The 20,238-nt window shown below is 41.9% G+C and overlaps 1 protein-coding gene and 1 long non-coding RNA gene across 12 annotated transcripts in view; one reads left to right on the top strand and one right to left on the bottom strand.

Moving 5' to 3' along the window:
* Positions 1-2,141, bottom strand: part of LCOR (ligand dependent nuclear receptor corepressor) — a 129,360-nt gene extending 127,219 nt beyond the window's left edge. For 2 of the 11 annotated variants that reach the window (XM_088842222.1, XM_088842225.1), the window contains exons 1-2: positions 2,006-2,141; positions 948-1,021 (exon numbers count right to left, since the gene is read on the bottom strand). Coding sequence is in view for 4 of the 11 variants with exons in the window: in XM_088842221.1 (XP_088698347.1) it covers positions 948-1,021; positions 1,307-1,392 (160 nt within the window). In the remaining 7 variants the exon portion in view is untranslated. Of the gene's footprint in view, positions 1-947; positions 1,022-1,306; positions 1,497-2,005 lie in introns of those variants that run through there. The other 9 variants (XM_055424978.2, XM_055424980.2, XM_055424979.2 and 6 more) reach the window with 7 other exon arrangements.
* Positions 2,142-2,187: 46 nt separating this feature from the next.
* On the top strand, positions 2,188-18,501 carry LOC129555503 (uncharacterized). The gene is made up of 3 exons (XR_008685769.2): positions 2,188-2,637; positions 13,089-13,534; positions 18,285-18,501. It is a non-coding gene; the product is annotated as an uncharacterized LOC129555503 (long non-coding RNA).
* The last annotated feature ends 1,737 nt before the right edge of the window (positions 18,502-20,238 follow it).

Below are 20,238 nucleotides of genomic sequence, written 5' to 3'. Positions count from 1 at the left end.
AGAGACAGAGCAGAGTAAATGATAACTGATAACCAAAAGGCTGATTCCTGAAGGACAGAGCTTGGATTAGTAGTAGGGAAAATTTAAAATATAGCCACAACACAAATTACGCCAAAAAATGGATTTATACCTTTACTACTCACACAAGTATATGTTTTAAAATGTCACTTTTAACCTGTGGACAACCAAAGTGATACCAAATACCTTAGAGCAGTGTTGCCTATATTAATTTTGATTACAGTCTAAATCCTAAACAGAATTCACATACATTTTCATAATGAAACGCCGTAAAAATGGAAAGGTTTATATTCTCTAACTAAAAGTTACCTTATTTTTCACTTGTTTAAAGTTTCAGTTTTGTTTTTCAATCTATTACAGAAAATATCCCTTGCGGGACGTTGTAAAGGGCATACCCTCCTGTCAAGCCAGAAAGCTCAAACACAAAGACGCTGAGCTAACCAAGTGCTGTAATTCTTCCAAACTGAGCTTCTCCACACCCCCCTCTACCCTTCCCCCCAACAGATATGTCTATTAAATCAGTGTCTGTTCTCCCCCTCGCACAACAAAGAGAACTTCTCACCGCATGAAATTGCCGCTGAATGGACACCAGAAAGCAGGATTTGCATAATTCCTTCCAACGAAACCCTGTCGGGAAGGAGGGGATGAGGGGCCCAAGCGAACGGATAGAATCTCCTAGATTCTGTTGGGAAGACCAAGATTATTCCCCACGGTGGGGTGGGGAGGGGTGGGGGGTTCGAATTCTGGGTCTCCCCGAGGACTGGGCGTGGGGGACGGAGAACGACGAGACAGCATTTCCCCACACATCAGCAGCACCGAAGCAAAGACGGGGAAATAACAATGCTGGGGGACAGGAGAGTCATAGACACTGGACGCACCGGGACTAGGGGGGCGGCGGGCGGAGCGGAGACACCACACGGGCCACTTACTTTTTGGAGGGGGGTTAAATATATGAGTTAAGCCCTTATGGTCCCGCCGGCCGCCGCACAGAGGGAAACGGGACCTTGGGAGAGAAAAACAGACAAAACACACAGTGTGAGAGGCGCTGCTCCGCCGCCCAGCCCCTCCCGGGGCGACCCCGTCCACGCTCCCTCTGCCCGCGGGGAAAAGCCACCCGCGGTGGCCCGAGGTCCGGGAGGCGGACGGCGGACAAGGCGCTCGGCCAGGCGGCGGCTGCGGAAAATCTCCCAGGAGCGGACAAGACCACTGCTCGGGCTTCCCGGTCGCACCCGGTTCCACCCCACTTCCACCCGCCGCGCACACACCAAACAGAAATACACACACACACCGACCCGAGGGTCGAGGATTAACTCCCCGGCCGCTGCCGCCGCCGCCGCCCGCAGAGGAAGTGCAGCCGCTGCCCCCCGCGGCCATGACACCCCACTTGGCTCGGTCAGGCGGACCCGGGGCCTGTGACAGCTCCGGTTCCCTCCGCCCCCATCTCCACCTCACGCCGCGCACACGCCCGAGCGCCGGGCGCCCGCCGCCCGCCCGCTGCCCGTGCACGCGGGGAGAGGGGCGCGCGCCGCCGCGCGCGTGGGGGAGGGGCTGCGTGGGGCGCGGAAGGCGCCGGCCGGGGCGGAGCAGGAGGCCGAGCCGCGGCCCAGCACGCCCCCGGCCCCCGCGGTCGGCTCTGCGGGACCAGCGGCGCGGGGCGAGTCTCCACAATAAGCCGGCGGCGGGGCCCGGCCGCCGGGCAGGGAGGGAGAGGACAGGAGGGGCACGCGCTCCCGCCCGAGAGCCCGCCCCGGGAAGGGCGCGCGAAGGGGAGGGGCCGGCGCGCGCTCGGGCCGGAGCCTGGAGAGCCCGCCCGGAGGTCGCGCGCGCCCGCACTCCGGGGGGTGGGGGAGGGGGACGCCCGAGCCAAAGAGGGCGGGCGGGCCGGAGCAGCGATTGCTCTGTCCCGGCTCCCTCCCTCCCTCCCTCCTCCGGGGCGGCCGGCAGCGGGGCGGCCCAAGGGCCGAAGGCTGCCGGGAGAGGGTCTCACCTACACAGTGAATGAGCTTGTGGCGCCACGAGTCCAGTTCTTGCCGAAAGCCGCGTCTCTCAACGGAGCATTGCTGCCGCCTACACACCCTCGCCATCTTCTGCCGCCCGCCCGGCCCTGCCTCCGCCGCGGCCCCGCGCACGCCCAGCCGCGTCGCCCGGGGCCGCGCACGCACCCGCGGCCCGGGCGTCGCGCCTCCCGCCGGGGGCGGCGCGGGGGCAGGGCCGGCCTCACCTCGCTGTGGCCCCGACGTGGACCCGGGGGCGGCTTTGGGCGCGCGCCCAGCCCGCACACAGCGCCCCGCGGCCGTCTCTGCGGTGTTTGCTTCTCGGCCGTCTCCAGCTTCCCACGTCCGGAGCTCAGCCCCACGGGCCTCGCGCCGCCGCTGCGGTGTCCCCCAAGGCCACGGCTGCCCCTGCTTGTCCCTTCCCGGTGCTTTTTGTTTCTTAAATCAACCCTTTTCATCATTTCCAACCTGCCTGTGGCCCGACACCAACTGTTGCAAGTTCTGTGTAACTGCTTCTCTGAACTTTTAGGTCGAAACTGCTCCTCCGAGGAGCCTGTTTAAGAAGCTGAATTAAGAATAAATGCCCGGATGCCCGTGGAGGCACTGAGCCCTAAAGTTTCCAAAGGTGAGAAGCATGCATTTTATTAGTTTATTGAAAAGCAGCCGGCATTCTTAAACCCAGTATAAAATTGAAATCAAACGTCTTAAACTATCAGCAAGGCTGATCACGGGCAAACTTCTAAAGTTGGTGTATTCAGAACCTCTCCTGTGTTGTATGGAAGGGATTTTTAAAAATTGTGCTAAAGTGAGACTATTTTGAAAGAAAACTTAACGATAATTAAAGCAGAGTGTTGGGAAATGGCTTAATATTTAAGGAAAGGACTCGAAGAGAGAAATATTTTCGATGGCAATGGGGATTTTCAGCTGAAAACCTGGAATAAGTAAAGTACCCTGTTCAGTGCACAACCTATTCCACTTAAACACGATGCTGATCTTAATTACTGGACTGTTACTTAGCAGAGAAAGAGAAAAAAGATGAAAAGGGAAAGAAAAGTGCAGGGGCAGGAGGAGGGGGAGCAGAATGCAAAACCAAAAGGAGAAACAGTAAAGATCCCCCTTTACCAATAGGCCCAGTTCCCTAGGATTTGGACCTCTTCCCTACCTTTGGAGTTTAAGATTAAGGATGGTGCATTCCTACTTTTACATATTTAAATTTAAGTTTGAAGACTTGATTTTAATTACTGTAGAAGGTAACACAAAGTCGTTAAACATCAAGGATCCCATTGGTGTATTGATTTTTTTTACCTTTTCAAAGGCTATGGTCCTGATTCTCTGAACCAGGCACTTGTGGGGTGTTGTGTCCAAAGAGCTGGACTCGGCGGGCCTCTTGAATAGGAGGGGTTTGAAATGTATGAATAGAAAGGTACCTTCAGCACCCCCAAGTTTAAAACCATTGATTTTCCCACAATTCTCGAAAGTCCGGAATACTTCATTGACTTAAAAGTACGTCAACAGAACATGAACAAACTATTACGTCAGGACGTATTCTGTGTACATGAAACTGTTCTGAGTGATGAGGGGACAAGACAAATGAAGATAAAAGAGCTGTGGACAGCCGTCTTCAACAGTAATGGCAAGACACCTTGTATCGCCAACCTGAAACTTCCTGTCTTCACCGCTAGGTGGTGGATTTGTCTTCTGTAGCTTTTAACCAAGTTTCTATGATTTCTGGAAGTATGTTTAAAAGTTTCAAATAATTGAACAACATGCAGCTCTAAAATAAGTTAATAATTAATATATTTTCCAATTACCCCATATAAGTTGTTTAAAAATCAAGTCAAAGGTATTGCTTTCGCAACACAATCTCTTTAAGAGCCTGACATACAAAATTAAGAGGATCCTAGAGACTTCAGAGATCGACTCTAATATGAGATACAGATTCTGTAATTTGAGGTATGAAGTTGAAAGCCCTAATGAGTAACAGTTACTCCTCAATCCCCCCAACCCTTGGCAACAACTAATTTACTGTCTCTGTGAATTTTCTTATTGTAGATATTTCACATAAATGGATTCATACAATTTGTGGTATTCTGTGACTGGTTGCTTTCACTGAACACAGTATTTTCAAGGTTCATTCATGATGTAACAGTTATCAATATCTATTTCCTTTTTATTGCCAAAGAGTATTTCATCCTCTGGCTATCCTATTTTTTTCTATCCATTCCAGTTGATGGATATTTTGATTGTTTTCACTTTGGAGGTATTATAGATAATGCTGCTATGAACATTTGTGCACAAACTTTTGTACAGACATAAGTTTTTATGTTTATTTTAAATATAAGTATGTATGGGAATTCCCTGGTGGTCCAGTTGTTAGAGCTTGGTGCTTTCACTGCTTGAATCTGGGTTCGATCCCTCATCAGGGAACTAGGATCCCATAAGTTGTACAGCATGACCATAAATAAATAAGAATATGTATTTTGCTGGGAGAAATATCAATAACCTCAGATATGCAGATGACACCACTCTTATGGCAGAAAGTGAATAACTAAAGAGCCTCTTGATGAAAGTGAAAAAGGAGAGTGAAAAAGTTGGCTTAAAGCTCAGCATTCAGAAAACCAAGATCATGGCATCCGGTCCCATCACTTCATGGCAAGCAGATGGAGAAACTGTGAAAACAGTGGCAGACTTTATTTTCTTGGGCTCCAAAATCACTGCAGATGGTGACTGCAGCCATGAAATAAAAAGGTGCTTACTCCTTGGAAGAAAAGTATGACCAACCTTCAGTTCAGTTCAGTTCAATTCAGTCACTCAGTTGTGTCCAACTGTTTGCAACCCCATGAATCGCAGCATGCCAGGCCTCCCTGTCCATCACCAACACCCGGGGTTCACCCAAACTCATGTCCATCGAGTCGGTGATGCCATCCAGCCATCTCATCCTCTGTCGTCCCCTTCTCCTCCTGCCCCCAATCCCTCCCAGCATCAGGGTCTTTTCCAATGAGTCAACTTTATGCACGAGGTGGCCAAAGTATTGGAGTTTCAGCATCAATCCTTCCAAGAACACCCAGAACTGATCTTCTTTAGAATGGACTGGTTGGATCTCCTTGCAGTACAAGGGACTCTCAAGAGTCTTCTCCAACACCACAGTTCAAAAAGCATCGATTCTTCGGCGCTCAGCTTTCTCACAGTCCAACTCTCACATCCATGCATGACCACTGGAAAAACCATAGCCTTGTCTAGACGGACCTTTGTTGACAAAGTAATATCTCTGCTTTTTAATATGCTATCTAGGTTGGCCATAACTTTCCTTCCAAGGAGTAATCGTCTTTTAATTTCGTGGCTGCAAACACCATCTGCAGTGATTTTTGAGCCCCAAAAAATAAAGTCTGACACTGTTTCCACTGTTTCCCCATCTATTTGCCATGAAATGATGTTAGTTTTCTGAATGTTGAGCTTTAAGCCAACTTTTACACTCTCCTCTTTCACTTTCATCAAGAGGCTTTTGAGTTCCTCTTCACTTTCTGCCATAAAGGTGGTGTCATCTGCATATCTGAGGTTATTGATATTTCTCCTGGCAATCTTGATTCCAGCTTGTGCTTCTTCCAGCCCAGCGTTCCTCATGATGTACTCTGCATATAAGTTAAATAAGCAGGGTGACAATATACAGCCTTGACATACTCCTTTTCCTGTTTGGAACCAGTCTGTTGTTCCATTTCCAGTTCTAACTGTTGCTTCCTGACCTGCATACAGGTTTTTCAAGAGGCAGGTCAGGTGGTCTGGTCTTCCCATCTCTTTCAGAATTTTCCACAGTTTATTGTGATCCACACAGCAATCAATGCAAAGAAATAGAAGAAAATAACAGAATGGGAAAGACTAGAGATCTCTTCAAGAAAATTAGAGATACCAAGGGAACATTTCATGCAAAGATGGGCTTGATAAAGGACAGAAATGGTATGGACCTAACAAAAGCAGAAGATATTAAGAAGAGGTGGCAAGAATACACAGAAGAACTGTACGAAAAAAATCTTCACGACCCAGATAATCATGATGGTGTGATCACTCACCTAGAACCAGACATCCTGGAATGTGAAGTCAAGTGGGTCTTAGAAAGCATCACTATGAACAAAACTAGTGGAGGTGATGGACTTCCAGTGGAGGTATTTCAAATCCTGAAAGATGATACTGTGAAAGTGCTACATTCAGTATACCTGCAAATTTGGAAAACTCAGCAGTGGCCACAGGACTGGAAAAGGTCAGTTTTCATTCCAATCCCAAAGAAAGGCAATGCCAAAGAATGCTCAAACTACTGCACAATTGCACTCATCTCACACGCTAGTAAAGTCATGCTCAAAATTCTCCAAGCCAGGCTTCAGCAATACATGAGCCATGAACTTCCAGATGGTCAAGCTGGTTTTAGAAAAGGCAGAGGAACCAGAGATCAAATTGCCAACATCCGCTGGATCATGGAAAAAGCAAGAGAGTTCCAGAAAAACATCTATTTCTGCTTTATTGATTATGACCAACCTGGAGAGCATATTTAAAAGCAGAGACATTACTTTGTCAACAAAGGCCCAACTAGTCAAAGCTATGGTTTTTCCAGTAGTCATGTATGGATGTGAGAGTTGAACTATAAAGGAAGCTGAGCACTAAAGAATTGATGCTTTTGAACTGTGGTTTTGGAGAAGACTCTTGAGAGTCCCTTGGACTGCAAGGAGATCCAGCAAGTCCATCCTAAAGGAAATTCGTCCTGAATGTTCATTGGAAGGACTGATGTTGAAATCCCAATCTTTGGCCACCTGATACGAAGACCTGACTCATTGGATAAGACCCTGATGCTGGGAGGGATTGGGGGTGGGAGGAGACAGGGACGACAGAGAATGAGATGGCTGGATGGTATCACCGACTCAATGGACATGAGTTTGAGTAAATGCCAGGAGTTGGTGATGGTCAGGGAGGCCTGGTGTGCTGTAGTCCATGGGGTTGCAAAGAGTCGGACACAACTGAGCGAGTGAACTGATTTTGAAATAATCTCAAGTTAAATAGAAGTTGTAAGAACTCCCATATCCTCTTTACTTAGATTCCTTAATTGTTGATGTCTTGCCATATCTGCTTTCTCTCTCTCTCTCTCTCTCTGTATCTATATATATGATCTTGTGTTGGTTGAGTCTTTTTAGGAACAATCTTATAGAAATCTTATAGGCTTGATACCCTATCAGCCCTAAACATCCAATGTGTATATCCACAAAGCAAAGGTGCTCTCCTTCATAACCATTGCATAACCTTCCAAGTCAGGAAAGCAACACTGATACACATAAACTCCATTAAAATGTCACTCTCTGTCCCAACAATATCTTTTTTCCTTTTCTGATCCAAAATGCCATGTAGGAAATTATGTTGAATTTAATTGTCATGTATTTTAGTCTCCTTGAATCTGGAACAATTTCTCAGTCTTGCCTTATTTTTCATGACCTTGACAGTTTTAAAAAGAACAGGCTTTTCATTCCATAGGATAACCCTCAACTAGATCCCTTGTGGTTTCTCATGACTAGACTCAGGCCATGCATTTGACAAGAGAACCTCAGAAAAGAGGCTGTGCTTTTCTTTGCACCTTTCTGGGAACTCATGATGTCATGATATCAACTGTGATAAGAACTTTACTCATCTGGTCAAGTGATCTTCTCTACCATAAAATCACATTATTTCCTTTATACATGGTAAATATTTTGCAGAGAGATATTCTGATATTATGCTAATATTCTGTTCCTCACTTCACCTACCAGTCTTACATCCATTAATTCCTGCCTGAATCACTTATCACAATGAGGATCAAATGGTGATTTTCTTACTCCATCATTTCCTCTGTATTTACTAGTTAACATTCTAATGTAAAGAAGAGTTTTCCTTTCTATTTATTCATTCATTCATTTACTTATTTATTTCAAAATGGATTCATAGATTCCTGTCTCATTCAGTGGGTTGTAATGTTTTGCTCTAGTTATTTGTTTTCGTGCTCAAAGTCCCCATATTTGGCCAGTGGGAGTCCCCTCAGGCTGATGTTTTGTCCTGATGGCATATCCCCATCATTCTATAAAAACTTCCTTACTTTCTGATTCAACTAGCTGTTCTAGGTTCATTTTGTATTTTCCCTGCCTCCACTCTGGAATCAGAAATCAAGATCTGGGTTCTCAGTGTGTTTCCTGCTATGGGGGTATCCTGGCACCTAGGTTCTTTCAAGCTGTAAGAGCTAAAAAATATCTATTTCTACATCTATCATTAAATATATTTTAAAATTTGTGAGTTTATACTGATGCAGTCGATTCCAATCCAGCACCTCTGAGTACTTGTAAGCGTTTTCCTGCTCTAGATTTATAAATCCCCCTTTGACAGTGAAACTAGGTTCCCATTTTTTTAATATATATATATTGACTTAAACATATATGTAGTTATTTGCTTGATCCCCTCTGTATTTAACAATCTCCTGACTACACTGGCTGCCTCTCTGGCCTGCTGCCTCTGCCAGTCCTTATCCAGAACTTTATCTATTTGGCTACCAACTAAATGTCATCTCCTTGGTACACTACTCTCCCCACATTGAATGGCATACATTCTTTACCGTTCCTACCAAAATTCCAGAAAGAGCACAAAGAAATCTTCCCAAATTTATAAAGAATAATGAAGAAAATCTATGTATAATTATGATGTCAATTTTTTTAAAAGCCTGTTAGATGTGGAGATGTGGAGCATAGATCCTCCTTTGAAGAAGAACTCACTGCCCAGCCCAGCTGCTGGGAGGGCAGCCACTATACAGCCTCCAGCTCTCAGCTGTTTCAGGGTCAGCCTCACCTGCTGGGAACTGTCTTGCCCAAGGTCACATCCTTCCAGGGCTGCCAGGATATGGTGACTGAGGGCAAGTGGACTATAAAAGACTGGCCATTTCAGCCTGATGCAGGACACTCTGTTGATTCATAGTGTTTGTTCCAAAGTGCTTCACTGGATTGCCTGTGGCTTTATAAACCTGCATCAACCTGTGATTATCAACTTGCTTTATCAACCTGCAATTACTTTCTCTGCCGAGTTCTGTTTCCTTCCCTTCCCTTTCACAGATGCTAATCTTTAATAAAACTTTTGCGTCCCAAAGTCCACCTTACCTTCTGCTCTCAGACTATCTGAGGTGTGACAAGGAGAGATTCACTCTGCTAGGGTGGTGCTAGCATTACTGTGGTACTAGCATAGGAAGAGGGAGATCTTGGAGAATAACGTCTGTGTGGCTTTGGTGTGAGGATAACTTTGTAAATCAAACCTGCCAAAAACATTATATATATATTACATCAGAATTAACAGTCGACAAAGGACATATACAGACTTACGTCAAGAATTTAACAGATACTTGACAGACTGGGAGAAGATGTTTGCAACATCTAAAACAAACAAGGAATTGATGTCTAAAATGTACAGGGAAATATTTCAAATCAAGAAAAATATAGGTAAACCGATGGAAAATGGAAAAGAGCTTAAATGGGAAATCCAAAAGTATGAACACCATATGGCCCACAGGTGTATGAAGAAATACCAGGTTTCCCTAGTAATCACAGAAATACAAAATAAAACTATGAAACTATGGGATGAATCTAAAAGTTGTCAGTGTTGTTGAGAAATAGGAGCCCTTAGGTGAGAGTGTGAATGGGTGCAGCTACCCTGAGTAAACTGGCCATACAGATAGATCTGTGTAGATCCCATGAGCCAGGGTCTTAAAGCCTGGGACAAGAATTTAAATTCAAATAGTCTATTTCAGGGGGCTTCCCAGATGGTGCTAGTGGTAAAGAACCTGTCTGCCAACACAAAAGACAAGAGTTGCAGATTCGATCCCTGGGTCAGGGAAGATCCCCTGGAGGAGGGCATGGCAACCCACTCCAGTATTCTTGCCTGATGAATCCCATGGACAGAGGAACCTGGAGGGCTACATTGCATTGGGTCGCAAAAAGACACGACTGAAGCAACTGAGCACACACAGTCTATTTCAGAGATAATTCTAAGAAACATCAATGTGGAGTGGGGAAGTGAAACAAGAATAAGGAACCAATTAAGGATGCATTCTTAAATTCCTACTGTGGGCAACTGAAATAAATCTCTCTGGGCAAGTCTAAGACAGTGCCTCAGATGAACCACCTGAAAGATGAGATGAGGGAGCTGGAGTATTTATACATAAGCCCTTTAGTCATTGGTTGAGAGCTGTTCAGAGTTCGGGGGAAGGATTAATTTCCCAGACTTCTGCTTGCACTGTCCATAGGCAGAGCAGGCTCCAGGAGCCAGAGAACGCCCTTGGATACAGAAATGCAGGTGCTGGTAAATGGACGTCTTGACCAGCTGTGTACCAAAATGATAAGGTTCAAGGGCATATGAGTGGGGCATTAAAACACTACCTGCTACACCGGGTAATGCTGCTCCATTCTGGCTCTCAGAATGTGGGCATGAGTGATGAAGCCACTAAAGTTAAATGGAAATTTAAGTTTCTGAAGTATTTCCCAAATGATAATAGAATTGACTAAGATATAAGCAGTTTCAAGTGGATGTAGGGATAAACCTTAAATATCTTTAGCATTGTTTTTTACTTCTTATAAGCAGTGAATGAGCCTTTTTCCCCCCTTAAGCCCTTGGGATCACATCCTACGCTGAACTATGATTGTAGCCATGAAATTAAAAGACACTTACTCCTTGGAAGGAAAATTATGACCAACCTAGATAGCATATTAAAAAGCAGAGACATTACTTTGCCAACCAAGGTCCATCTAGTCAAGGCTTTGGTTTTTCCAGTGGTCATGTATGGATGTGAGAGTTGGACTGTGAAGAAAGCTGATCGCCGAAGAATTGATGCTTTTGAACTGTGGTGCTGGAGAAGACTCTTGAAAGTCCCTTGGACTGCAAGGAGATCCAACCAGTCCATTCTGGAGGAGATCAATCCTGGATGTTCATTGGAAGGACTGATGCTAAAGCTGAAACTGCAATACTTTGGCCACCTCATGCGACGAGTTGACTCACTGGAAAAGACTCTGATGCTGGGAGGGGTTGGGGGCAGGAGGAGACAGGGACGACAGAGAATGAGATGGCTGGATGGCATCACCAACTTGATGGACATGAGTTTGAGTGAACTCCGGGAGTTGGTGATGGACAGGGAGGCCTGGCGTGCTGTGATTCATGGGGTCGCAAAGAATCGGCTGCGACTGAGCGACTGAACGGAACTGATAGTTACCTAAAAACATAGTATTATGTTCATCTGCTCTTCAGGAAAAAAAAAGAAACAGTTCACTATTGTCTTTGTTAGGTAATTGTAACAAAAAAGAATCATCAGAAAGAAGTTATTTATAACTAAATAGCACAGGAAGGTTGTTTCCATAGAAAATTTGTTACAATTTTTAAAGCCTGCTGCTGCTGCTAAGTCACTTCCTTCGTGTCTGACTCTGTAAGACTCCATAGACAGCAGCCCACCAGGCTCTGCCGTCCCTGGGATTCTCTAGGCAAGAACACTGGAGTGGGTTGCCATTTCCTTCTCCAATTCATGAAAGTGAAAAGTGAAAGTGAAGTTGCTCAGTCATGTTCGACTCTTCGAGACCCCATGGACTGTAGCCTCCCAGACTCTGCTGCTGCTCTAGAAAGGTATAAAATACAACTGAATTAAGCTAAATGAAACCAAAGGAAATTCACAGAGAATAAGTTTAAATAAATATAAAGCTTGGTAAAATTAGAAAAAACTACTTAAATATCCTTGCTGAACTTTAGCAAAATATACATTTCAAAGTTTATATCTGATAACTTTCCCATCTAACAAAAACAACTCATTTCTGAGTAACCACTCTAACTTGTTTTCATTTAACCATTCTAGTTTGTTTTCATTTCATTTTTTGAAAGATTGGTTATTCAGAGCCTGCTATACACCAGCTACCCAAGCAATTGGGTGACTTGTTTTTGTCAATGAACTGTGAATAGAGGTGATGCGAATAACTCCCAGACCAGCTCATTTTCATGGGTCTGAAGATGCAGATGCCAGAGTCATTAGAGGTTTATTTAAATCAACTTCAAGGATGGAAGCAGAACAGATAGATAGAGCTGGGCATAGAATTTATATCTGCTCACCCCTTAAGCAATGGTCTTTCAATGCTGGCCTGTAGAAGTGTGATATGATATGATATGATATGATTGATGCATGTACACATGTAAGTCATGTCCCAATCTTTGCAACCCCAAGGACTGTAGTCCACCAGGCTCCTCTATCCATGGGATTTTCCAGGCAAGAATACTGGAGTGGATTGATGTTTCCTTCTCCAGGGATCTTCCCAACCCAGGGACCAAACCCATACCTCCTGTGTGGATTCTTTACCACTGAGCCACCAGGGAAGCCCCATAATGTGATTGATATGTATGATATAAAACTAGGTTATCAAAAGAGTAGTTTCAAGACTTCCCTGATAGTCTAGTGGTTAAGACTCTGTTCTTTCACTGTAGGGGACTTTCCTGGCAGTCCAATGGTTAAGACTCTGTGCTTCCACTGCAGGGGACATGGGTTCTATCCCTGGTCGGGAAACTAAGATCCCAAATGCCTCTCGGAGGGGCCAAAAAAAGAGTACTTTCATTGTGGATGACTCTTACTTATGTTCCTTGTAGGAGTACAGTAATTATTACTGCAAAAAGACAATACAGAGATCTTAAGTACCTATCAATTTAAGAGAAAAAAATCAGAGTAACTTACATGAATTTGTGGAATAATGAAGGGAGCTACATTATTATAATAATGATAGAAGAGTAATAGTCCTCAATATTTATTGAGTGAGGACTCTAAGCTAAGTCCTGAGCTAAGCACTTTACCTGCCTTATTTCATTTAATACTTAAAATAATTCTAGAAGTTAAGTATTTTAAATATATATATTTTATTGAAGTATAGTTGACTTGCAATGATTCAGGTGTACAGCAAGGTGATTCAGTTATACATATACACTTACATTATTTTTAAAATTATTTTCCATTATAGGTTTTTACAAAATATTGACTATAGTTCCCTGTATTTTTTTTTTTATCTTATTTAGAAACAGGGGAAACAAAACACTGATGTGAGAGCTGAACCACAAAAAAAGCTAAACACCAAAGAATTGATGTTTTCAAAATGTGGTGCTGGAGAAGACTCCGGAGAGTCCTTGGACAGCAAGATCAAACCAGTCAATCCTAAAGGAAATCAATCCTGAATATTCTTGGAAGGACTGATACTAGTAAGCTGAAACTCCAATTCTTTGGCCACTGATGTGAAGAGCCAACTCATTGGAAAAGATTCTGATGCTGGGAAAGATTAAGGGCAAGAGAAGTGGGTGACAGGATGAGATGGTTGGATGGCATCACAAACTCAACGGACATGAGTTTGAGCAAACTCTGTGAGACAGTGAAGGACAGGGAAACCTGGCATTCATGGGTCACAAAGAGTTGAACACGACTTAGTGACTGAACAACAACAACCTTACTCAAAATTCACACAAAACAGGTAAATAAAGCAATTTGAAATTGAGATTCAATAATTTCATTCTTATTTTTTTCCACTGTGGTACATCACAGATTAAGGTAAATGCTAGCCTGGCTTTTTGTATTAAAAGAGAGTTGTCAAACTTCCCTTTTACCTAGTTGCTATAAATTAAACATTGTGCTATTGACATTTAACAAACACTTATCCACTAACTCTTTGAAGTATTTACATCATTTTATGGAATTTCTGTGTCATCAGAGTGTTAAAGTTCTTGGGCTGACTAATAATAGCAGTTATTTTTGAAAAATGACAAAAGCATTAGGATATATCTAATAATTCTGCTAACCAATTTCCACTCTTTTTCAAAAATAAATTTCTTTCACTATTCTTTTATTTAGGATTCCTCCCTGAAATGCCTTTTCAAAAGTTTGAGCACTTACATTTATCACTAAAACCTGTGTTATGCTGAATGACTTCTATGGTTGCATATGCTATGTCTCTTATTATTTTGCCTGAAACACAGATCTCTAATTTCTTCTCAAGCCTTGTCTTATTGATCCAATAACAGTTCTCCCCAGATCAACTGAAAGAAGTAACAAATTCCAAGGCACACACTATGGAAGACTTGAAGTAGTGTAGGTATTGCTTGCTGCTGCTGCTGCTAAGTCGCTTCAGTTGTGTCCGACTCTGTGTGACCCCATAGACGGCAGCCCACCAGGCTCACCGATCCCTGGGATTCTCCAGGCAAGAACACTGGAGTGGGTTGCCATTTCCTTCTCCAATGCATGAAAGTGAAAAGTGAAAGTGAAGCTGCTCAGTCGTGTCGGACTCTTAGCAACCCCATGGACTGCAGCCTGCAAGGCTCCTCCATCCATGGGATTTGCCAGGCAAAAGTATTGGAGTGGGTTGCCATTGCCTTCTCCGAGTGTAGGTACAGTGAAATATAAAACAAAGACCAGTTCTTCTGTTCATGGATGGATGACATTTCATATTCAGAAGAAAGAGAATAAGTACACTAAATTGATTAATGATATCTCAATCTTTTTCTCACATTTATTTTTTAAAAAAGAAAACAGTTTCCTCAAATTGCTTGCAGTTGATGTCACCTTAGCACAAAAAATTTCCCCCTTACAACTCTTCTCAGAAATTACTCTGTACATCTCTCTGAAGCTTTTATTCTCTCAGTCAGATTCTTCTTGACAGATATTCTCCTAGAAGCAGCATTAATGATGCCAATACACTCTAGGTGTTCCAAACAGAAAAAGATGTTGCTGCATGAATGCTCTTCATATTGTCTGACACTATTAATTCTGGAAAACTCTACTGGTCAGTTCTTTGATCTATAATCCTTTCAGAAATTTGAGGATCAGAGACATGATTATACCTTTGAAATTCGTTGAATATCTCTTTTGGCAATTGATTTGCTTTATGACCTTCAACAGTCACTGAATTCTCTGGCCCTTGTTTTCTGCATTTATAAAAGAAAGTTGGATTAGGTATTCCAAAGCATTTTTTTTTTTAGAGCTTAAATTATCTAACTTATTAGGATTCATCACTGTCAAGTACCTGAAAGTTTCAAACAAATAATTTTGTATTTGTTGATTTTAACAAAATACCAAGGCATATAAATAGAATTGCAAAATTGCAGTAATACATACTATGGTATATTAAGTAAAATAAATAAACTCAGCTTTGTTTGAACCTATTCATTTAAATTTGATGTAATAGTATAGTAATTAATATTTGGTTTTCATTTGACAGTATAATATATTCAAAGTTTAGGGCATTAGAAGTTTTCTAGGAGGTATATGTAAGAAATGTATGACTGCCTCTTGGCTAAAACCATCTAAACCAGTGACACCAATAGGGAAACCCAAAATAATTAACAGCAGCAAAACTTAACAAAATAAATTTCAAAACAAAGGAATTGTGAAACAAATCTTCTTTACCCAGTTAGCAGGTGTTGTACCACCAAATCCATGGGGTCGCAAAGAGTCGGACCCAGCTGGGCGGCTGAACTGAACCGAACCACCAAAACACCTTATCCTCACAAAGTGCTCAAAAGGGCAGAAATTTGAGCCCGTCTGAAGACTCTTAAGCAAGACAGTGGACCAAAAGAGCAAAATTGATATATTCAATATTAGCATAAAAAAATAGAACCAAATTAATATTCAACAAAAGAAAAAAAAATTCAACAAAAGGAATTGGTCATGTAATGAGACTGCCTGTAGCTCGTACCATATAGCTACTAGAAATTATGTTCCAGAAGAATATTGGCTGACAACATGGCACAGTATGTTTATTACATTTTTCCGGTTCTCTCCTCTTCTGAACATGGTAGCACTACATGTCCTGTCCCCTTGTGGTTGAGTGGGACCATGTGACTCCTTCTAGTCAATGAACTAATTGTGAGCAGAAGTGTTACATATGATTGTAGGCTGGGTCATTTGAGTGTGGATGCAACACCCTCCCGGCACTTTTTTTCTTTGTGGGATGACAACCAGAAACATTCTAGGTAGTAGCTCTCTGTCAGCTTGGGTCCCTGAGTAATTCTAATAAGCTGAACCACTCTACTAACTTTCAATGAATACATACTGTGAACAAGTGTTGCTCTCAGTATATTGAAATTCTGGGATTCTTTCTTCCATCAGGAGAAGTGCATAGTGTGTTGATTTCACAAACAGAACACTAGCTTGGGCCCAGTCCCTACATATCCCTTCTTACAAAGAAAATGATTGTCCCAACTTCTAGCAGCATAGACTAGTTTTACTTGTTCTTAAATTTAAAAAGTTGTAATTATACAGTATGTATTTTTGGATGAAGGGTCTTTTGCTGAATATTGTGAGCTTCATCTATATTTCTACATGGATTTGTGGTCCATTCATTCTCATTGGTAAGTACTGTGCATTGTGTGAATGTATTAAATTTTATGTGTTTACTGTTTGGGGCATTTGGATAGTTTCCAGTATTTTACTATTACAAATCACATTCCAGTGAATATTCCGGTACATGTCTTTTGGTGTACATCTGTCTGAAATTCTATTGGGTATATACCTATATGAATGGAATTGCTGGTTTATAGAGTATGTTTACTTTTACTAGGTATTGCCAAATAGTTTCCCCAAAATAATTGCATTAATTCACATTCTCACCATTAGTATAGAAGTGTTTTGGATGCTCCAACATCTGGCATTTTTCACTTTTTCACTGTGCCATTCTGGAGATAACTAACACCATTGAGCAGTTTTTCACATAGTATTTAGTGGCCATTTCTACCCTTTTTGGGATAATATACCTATTCATCTTTTGCTGTTTTTCTGTTAGGTTGTCTTTATATTTCTTTATATATCCTTTACTTATAAAGTTGTTTTTTACATATAGTTCTTAATATATTCTGAATATGAGTCTTTTGTAGAATATATGTATTTTGGCTATTTTACCCCATTCTGTACATTGTTTTTTCATTCTCATAATGGTATTTTATTTTGAGCTCTTAATATAGTCCAATGTATAAATTTTAAAATATTTTAGTGCTTTCATGTAGTGTTTTTAAAAGTTTTGCCTACTTCAAGGTGAAGAAGAAGTCCTCTTCTAAGAATTTTATTGTTTCATCTTTCACATGTAGATCTGAAATCTGCTTGGAATTGATTTTTGTGTGTAGAATGAAGTAATGATCAAGATATGTTTTTTCCATGTTATTACCCAATTGCCTAAACACTATTTACTAAAATATTATCTTTTCCCCACTATAGTGTTTATCTTTGTCATAAATCAGGTGACCATACATGTGTGGATTGGTTTCTGGTCTTTCAGTTACATTCCACTGATCAATTTGTCTTTCTTTGTACAGTGTCTTTGCTGTACTTTTGTAATACTCTTGATGTCAGACAGTATAAGTTGCCTGGTACCATTTTTTGTTCTTCAGGATCACCTAGGGTATTCTTGGCCCTTTTGTGGTCTATCTGAATTTTAGAATCTGTTGTTGGTTTACACACACACACACACACACAAACTCTACTGGGGTTCTGATTAGGACTGCATTGAATCAGCAGATTAATTTGAGGACATTAATATTTTAACAATATTGAATCTTCCAATCCATGAACATGATATATCCTATTTGTCTGAGTCTTTAAAAATTGTTATCTATAATATTGTGTAGTTTTCAGTGAAAGTTTCACGTATCTTCCATTAGATTTATTCCTAAGTATTTGATTTTCAGTAATAATAAACAATGAAATTTTATCTGTTAAATGTAGTTACATACATCTAAACTTTTTGTTTTGAAATAATTTTAGATTTACATAAAAGTTGCAAAGAAAATACCCTTCACCCAGATTATAAAGTTTAATATTAGCATGACCATGGTACATTTGTCAAAGCTAAGAAATGAACATTAAGGTAATAGTATTAACTAAACTACAGACTTTATTTAGATTTCAGCAGTTTTTCCACTAATGTCCTTTTTCTGTTCAGGGTTCAATCAAAAATGTCACAGTGCAATTAATCATTATGTCTCTAGTTTGTGACAGTTACTGAGTCTTTACTTGCTCTTTATGACCTTGAAATTGAAGAGTTCTGGTCAGGTATTTTGTAGAATATCCCTTGATTTGGGTTCACCTGATGTGTTAGTAATAGTATTAATTAAACCTATATGCAGGTCAGGAAGCAACAGTTAGAACTGGACATGGAACAACAGACTGGTTCCAAATAGGAAAAGGAGTATGTCAAGGCTGTATATTATCACCCTGCTTATTTAACTTATATACAGAGTACATCTTGAGAAATGCTGGGCTAGAAGAAGCACAAGTTGGAATCAAGATTGCCGGGAGAAATATCAATAACCTCAGATATGCAGATGACACCACTCTTATGGAAGAAAGTAAAGAGGAACTAAAAAGCTTCTTGATGAAAGTGAAAGAGAAGAGTGAAGAAGTTGGCTTAAAGCTCAGCATTCAGAAAACTAAGATCATGGCATCCGGTCCCATCACTTCATGACAAATAGATGGGGAAACAGTGGAAACAGTGTCAGACTTTATTTTTGGGGGCTCCAAAATCACTGCAGATGGTGATCACAGCCATGAAATTAAAAGACGCTTACTCCTTGGAAGGAAAGTTATGACCAACCTAGATAGTATGTTAAAAAGCAGAGACATTACTTTGCCAACCAATGTCCGTCTAGTCAAGACTATGGTTTTTCCAGTGGTCATGTATGGATGTGAGAGTTGGACTGTGAAGAAAGCTGAGCTCCAAAGAATTGATGCTTTTGAACTGTGGTGTTGAAGAAGACTCTTCAGAGTCCCTTAGACTACAAGGAAGTCCAACCAGTCCATCCTAAAGGAGATCAGTCCTGGCTGTTCATTGGAAGGACTGATGCTAAAGCTGAAACTCCAATACTTTGGCCACCTCATGCGAAGAGTTGACTCATTGGAAAAGACCCTGATGCTGGGGGGGATTGGGGGCAAGAGGAGAAGGGGACGACAGAGAATGAGATGGCTGGATGGCATCACCAACTCGATGGAGGTGAATTTGAGTGAACTCCGGAAGTTGGTGATGGACAGGGAGACCTGGCGTGCTGCGATTCGTGGGGTTGCAAAGAGTCGGACACGATTGAGCGACTGAACTGAACTGATGGGTTCTCATGAGGGACTATGGGACTGGGGACTATGGGACTTAGAGAGGACATCCACAGAGATGGGGTGTTCTTCTCAAGGCATCATGTCAGGTGCACATGATACTGACGTGATTTATCATGGGTTGATGCTAACCTTAATCACTTTATTTAGACGAAATTTGCCAAATTTGATTAGTCCTTTTTCTGTTGATGAACATTCAGGTTGGGGCTTCCCAAGTGGTGCAGTGGTAAAGAATCTGCCTGCCAAAGCAGAAGATGCAAGACATATGAGTTTGATCCATGGGTTAGGAAGATCCCCTGGAGCAGGAATTGGCAACCCACTCCAGTATTCTTGCCTGGAAAATTCTGTGGACAGAGGAGCCTGGGTTGCTACAGTCCATGGGGTCATAAGGAGTCAGAAATGACTGAGCAGCATGGCATGGCATGGACATGTGGGTTATTTCCAGTTTAGGGCTTGTTATTAGTTTGCTAAGTTTGCCATAACAAAATACCACAAGACTAGGTGGCTTAAACAACAGAAATTTATTATCTTATAGTTGTGGAGGTTTCCCCACAAAGATTATGTTGTATTTTCATTTTGATTAAGTTCAAACTGTTTTCTAAATTCTCTTTCGATTTCTTTGACCATGGGTTATTTAGAAACATGTTATTTGGTTTCCAAAAATTCGTTTTTCTGTAGACATTTCTGTTGTTGATTTCCAACTTAATTCTATAGTAGCCCGAGGACATGTTGTGTGATTTCATCCCTTTAAATTTATTGAGACTTATTTTAGGGCCCAGAATATGATTAGTCTCAGTAAATGTTCAGTGCACCCCTGAGAAGAAGGTATATTCTGATGTTGGAATGGATGGAGTCAAATAGTTTCATAGTGTTGCTGAAGTCTGCTCTATTTTTGCTTATTTTCTGTTTACTTAATTATTGAATCTACTTAATGAAATTAGATAGTAGCAAGCTTCCCTGGTGGCTAAGATAGTAAAGAATCTGCCTGCGAATCAAGAGACATGGGTTTGATCCCTGGGCTGGGAAGATCCCAAGAGGGGAATGGCAAGCCACTTCAGTATTCTTGCCTAGAAAACTCCATGGACAGAG

The sequence above is a fragment of the Moschus berezovskii genome, chromosome 12, assembly GCF_049115385.1.
Source record: "Moschus berezovskii isolate FMDL1 chromosome 12, NW_MosBer_1.0, whole genome shotgun sequence".
NCBI classification, from domain to species: domain Eukaryota; kingdom Metazoa; phylum Chordata; class Mammalia; order Artiodactyla; family Moschidae; genus Moschus; species Moschus berezovskii.
The sequence above is the reverse complement of the archived record's forward strand: the minus strand, read 5'-3'. Positions and strand labels throughout refer to the sequence as shown.